Source organism: Macadamia integrifolia, chromosome 9, assembly GCF_013358625.1.
Source record: "Macadamia integrifolia cultivar HAES 741 chromosome 9, SCU_Mint_v3, whole genome shotgun sequence".
Taxonomy (NCBI): domain Eukaryota; kingdom Viridiplantae; phylum Streptophyta; class Magnoliopsida; order Proteales; family Proteaceae; genus Macadamia; species Macadamia integrifolia.
This window is the reverse complement of record NC_056565.1, coordinates 29,101,090-29,106,462: the sequence shown is the minus strand read 5'-3', so window position 1 is coordinate 29,106,462 and position 5,373 is coordinate 29,101,090. Positions and strand designations below refer to the sequence as shown.

At 38.3% G+C, this 5,373-nt stretch overlaps 1 protein-coding gene across 1 annotated transcript in view; it reads right to left on the bottom strand.

Moving 5' to 3' along the window:
* Positions 1–3,441: 3,441 nt before the first annotated feature.
* The window catches only part of LOC122088485 (DNA repair protein RAD50), a 59,389-nt gene continuing 57,457 nt past the window's right edge, over positions 3,442–5,373 (bottom strand). Inside the window, exons 25-28 of the mRNA XM_042657764.1 lie at positions 4,268–4,401; positions 4,021–4,149; positions 3,829–3,895; positions 3,442–3,716 (exon numbers count right to left, since the gene is read on the bottom strand). Coding sequence (XP_042513698.1) covers positions 3,856–3,895; positions 4,021–4,149; positions 4,268–4,401 — 303 coding nt within the window. The 3' untranslated portion in view covers positions 3,442–3,716; positions 3,829–3,855. The remainder of the gene's footprint in view (positions 3,717–3,828; positions 3,896–4,020; positions 4,150–4,267; positions 4,402–5,373) is intronic.

Genomic DNA, 5,373 nt, shown 5'->3' with positions numbered 1-5,373 from the left:
AATGGTAGGAATACCAACTTTTGGAATGATCCATGGATACCAACCATCCCGGATTTTACTCTCAATAGACAAATTTTGATTGGACTTGTGCCTCTATCCCTAACTCAGGTAAACGACTTCATATGCAGTAATAATTGGAACACTAGTCTACTATCTGCTTTGTTTCCTCTCCATATTGTGCCTCACATTCTTAAAGTTCTTATTTCCTCAAACAATGATATTTGGTTCTGGAAGCTATCCAAAATAGGAATACTTACCACCAAGTTGGCTGCAAAATACTTAACTACTGGATCACTTACTAACCAAATTGGATTATCAAATAGGTGTGCTTGCTCATTTCTTTGTTCTTATTGGTGGCGTTTTCTCTGAAAAATCAAACTCCATCCAAAACTTAATGACTTTTTTTTTTCTAAAGGCTTGATCGTGGAGGAGTTTCAACCAAGGACATCTTGGGAAAATGGATGAGTATTTATATAATTTGTGGATTGTATCATAACAGGCTTGAATCAATAGAGCATATTTTTCTTTGTTGTGAGTTTTCTAAAAAAATATGGCAGCTTCATCTCTGGGCATTCGAACAGAGTTTTCTCTGTTCAACTTTTTAAGAGTGTTATCGTGTACTTCTTTTAATATGTTCCTAAAGACAATTTGAACAATTTCTTCATCACCTTCATCATTGCACAGTACTATATATGGATACATAGGAATAAAGTAATTCATAATCAGGAAACTCGAAATCCATATTTCATTCTTCACCATGTGAAGCAAGGGATTGCTCAAGTATGCATCAAAACCACCACTACCCAGGTGAAGTGGTTTTGCACTACTCTCCCTCCACCCCCGATTTCCCTAATGTGAACCCATCAATTCTAATTTGTGTGGGAGTCATTAATACTACTATCAATATTTCAGCATGGCCTATTTGTATAATTGATAAAGATAATGGTATATCATTAAGTGTCAATTATATGATGACAGGAAATATCAACGATGCATTCATTCAGGGGCTTCTCATGGGTGTAAAGCAAGCAAGAGACACAGGATGGCGAGTTAAGGAGATTTAGAGTGACTAATGAATTGGAACAATTATTTTTTTATTTTAATATCACACCATTGCCTTTACCACTTTTTTGGACATATATAGCCTTTTATCTAAACCCATTTTTTGTTCTATACCTAACAATGATGTGGTACTTCTAATGCAAGTTATTGTTCTTTGAGTGATTGAGAATCGATCTCATTTCACTAACCTTAACTCTTACAATGATGTAATTTCCACCTAATCTATCAATGCAGTTTTTTTTTTTTTTTAATAAAAAAAAAAAAAAAGTAAAGATGGATAGTTGGGAATTGTCAATCCATAAATTTTTGGAATGACAGATGGATAGAAAATAGATCCATCAAAGCGAGTCAGAGTTGGAGGAAAGCTTCTGTCAAGAAAAGAATTCGGTGCCAGACTTCATCTCAAACTTCAAACGGAACTTCTCGACAGTTCATTCGAGAATTTTAAGAGATGTCTTCGAGGCAGCTAGTTCCATTAAAATTCCAGATTTTAACATGGAAGATATTTGTGTTTGGAGCCCTCGACTGCAGGGCTATTTTCCACTGCATCTTCTTGGAATGAAATTTGAAATTGCAATCCAAAATTTCCTTGATATTCAATGGTGTGGGAGAGTAATTTACAGCCTTGTCAAGCATGCTTTGGGTGGCGGCTGATGCATGAAAAATCACCTACTCATGAGGTGATAAGTAAATGGCTTCTAGGTGCGATCTATGCCGAGTTGAGATGGAGTCTATAGACATATTTTCTTGGAATGTTTGTTCACGATGGGTGTATGGAGAATGTTTTTGAACTATTTTGGTATTATATGGAACCAACCAACGTCTATCACAGATTTGGTCATGCACTGGAAGAGGAAGCTTAGGATTGTGGCAGTGAAACCTCCATGGGCGCGGGTCGGCCATGATCCAAATCTCCTCAATAGCTGGAACAAAACATTCTAGGAAATTGTGTCATAAGCCTTCTGGATTTTGACCTTCAACCACATCCCACCCCTTCTAGTCGAAGAGAACATTAAATTTGCCGATTCTGATGCCAAGCTCGTGCTCGAGTGAATCACTTTGCCTTTTTGAAATGTGCCTTACACGTCAATTAATAACCTCAGAAGAATTGGAGATATACGAATCTCAAAAAACTTCGAAATCATTTGTACATAAAAAGTTTCTCATGTCCAGTGGTCTAAATTTATCCAAGAAAACCGCCCTTCAATCTTCAGAAAGAGGGCAATGCCCCTTCTTGAAGCGAGTTAGGGGTCATTGCCATCACCACATTCTCCTTTCTCCCCACCTCACTTTTATTGGAAAATTGGAAAACCACATAGCCATTCCCCAAAGGTGCCATATCCACATTCTCCTTCAGGTTCCACATCTCCCTAGCGGTCTTCTGTAGCTCATCCAGATATGCCAGGCAGAAGTTAACTAGACCGAGTAATGCAAATCAAAGTTTCAGTAGATAGGCTTCATAGTCTTGCTGCAGAATTACAATTTCCCTACATGGATAGGCTTAGGTAGAGGATCGATGTCTGGCCTATGTCCTCCCACCACCTTCGAGCAAGATTTCTTTGGAGCCGTGTCCTCTGCTTTTGCTTTGTCACTGCTATCGCCATTGTTTTCCCGGTGTTGTGGATTAGAGGTTCCTACAAGCTTCTGAAGTGCCGGAAATACGACTAGGGTAGCTGGAACTATTGTACCATGGCTTCCTTGATCTGGTCCCCTATCAATACTCTCCCTATTTCCTTCAGCATCATCCTCGCCTTCATGAACAGACCCACACTTTCTCCTTCAATCCCTGGCTTCCCTCTCACTCCATCTTTCTGCACGATTTGCACGATCTTGGAAGGGTAGTCCCCCCCCTCCCCCCACATCAATCGATCTTCTCTGTTGAAAGTCTTGATGACACCAACACGAGGCCCAAGATTGTTTTAACTCACCCTAGATTCAATGTTGGGCCGTTTCTACCCCACAGCCCGGCCCACCTACACAACTAAGGTACCCTTTAGATGGCCATAGATCATAACAATACGAGAGTTAATCAATGCACTTGATAAAGGCTAGGACTAGGTTTTCCCAAGGCCACCACCTGATCTTCGGATGAGTGCGGGAGGTATCAATGTGTATTTTGGTAAGGTACTAAAACCCTATAGGGTTTCTGAACCATACGATGGAGTGGTGGATCTCACCACCTGGCGAAGGAAACTGTCCTAAAGCCAATGTTTACACTTCCCCAACCCCCCCCCCCTTCCCCCTCAAAAAAAAAACAGAAAAAACTATTTCTCATACAAGTGCAAAGCCTGTTCCAAATTGCTATCTCCAAGTGCATCTACTTCTCATGACCAAGAAATAGATTTTTTGTCACATTAATATTGTAAAAATAAAGAGAGATTACACGAACATGCTTTACTCATTTAAGGCAATTTTCAAATACATTCTTTCGCTCTCGAATAGTTGAAAAACAACTTAAATCCACGTCGTGGGCCTCCACCTTACGATGAAATCTGTGGAGGGCATCGATTTCAACTGGTAAATACACATATTGTACATACATCCTGCCTTCTGTCTACCTCTTGCTTACCTCTAACCTTCAAATCCTACTGCTCTAAGTGTAAGCATCAGGGTATTCTTAGTTGGTTCTGATTCAGCTTAGTAGCAAATGTGCAACATATATTCTTTTTTTTTCTTTGGTTTGGGGGGGGGGGGGTTGGTGCTTACATGTGTGTCAGAATTGGAACTAAAGAGAATCCGAGATGTTTCACATCTTCCAAGCCTTGATCATTTATAGATGGATGTCTTTGACAGTCAGTCGAATATCTCCTGGGCTTCAATGATACTATGCTGACTGAAAGAGGATATAAATGTTAGGCAGGTCTGGTTGAAATACATGCCATGAAGTAAAACAAAAATGACGAAGGATGAGAAACTAGGAATTTAAGCAAGAAGATGGGATGAATTTATCAGGCTTACAATTCATCCTTCGCAACACGATAATATCGTTCTGCATGCTGGCGTTGACCAATCAGTTGAGCAAACCGCTCATCATGTGTAATTACTATGAGTTGGAAATTCTCCTGGTTTTTTCTATCCTCCATGATTCTGATAAATGCGGGAGAATCAATGGAATTTGCAGATGTCAGGAGCATTCTAATAATGTATAAAAACGATGTGAGGTTCAACAGGATCATAACAATGCATAGGGCAAGCATACACGTACCTCAAGAGAGCTGCTGCAAGGCTCTCAGCATTTGGGCAATCCAAGTTTGTTGTTGGTTCATCCAGGGCCAGTATTCCACAGTTGAGACAAAACGTTTCAGCTAATGCCAACCGGATTATAAGTGAAGCAAGGACCTGAAAAAGGAACATAAGGTGTAAAAACTATGGTACCAATTGTAAAGAGAAGAGAAGAAAAAGAGAGAGAGAGAGAGAGAGATTGTGGAGCAAAGGGAGTCCAAATCAATTGGGTTGGTGCTGCGCTCCTTCATTCATTAAATAGAATAGCTATTACATGTCCTACTAGGAATAAGAAAGATAGCAATTACAAGTCCTACTAGAAATAGGAAAGAACAAAATAGGAAACTAATACTAATTGCTAACTTCTAACTGTATTTAGTCCTAATAGGACTAAGAAAACCCAAACCCACAGTCCTAATAAGATTAGGAAAACCCAAGGAAGGAGTTTGCGACTTGCACTAGACTCCTCTTTTCTCTCGATAGACTTTTAACCATAGTTGTCATGGAGCCAAGGCGAACCAAGGCGTTAGAAGGATGTTTAAGCGCTTAGGCGAGAGGGCATCCACCTTAAGGCGAACAACGCGACCAAGTGTTATTTTTTATTTTCTCTATTTTCTAACATTATTTAATAAGCTACACATACCTTGTATCATAAAAAATCAACATTAAGCCACATTAACTCATTAAAAATCAACAGTTAGCCGCATCAAATCATAAAAAATCAATAATAAGTTACATTAAGGCATAAAAAATCAACATTTAGAGAAATGCTCTTGTTCTATAATAAGTTTGACTGGTCAAATGATTTTATTTTTACATGAGACTTTTTGTATTAGGTATACCATAAAAACAGCTTTTCAACAATTCTAAGATTACTTAAATCTGAATTGTAATGATAAAGTTATGCTCCGGTCAAACTTATTTTCAGTGTGCAAATTTTACAGTGTGCAAATGCTTTCAAAATCACCTGAATGAAAATAATTTTATGGATATAAAATATATATATATATTTTTTTTTTGCTGAACTTTTAGATTTTAGCAATGTTTTAACATGATATGATTTATAAAATTTTCATAAATTAAAAAAAA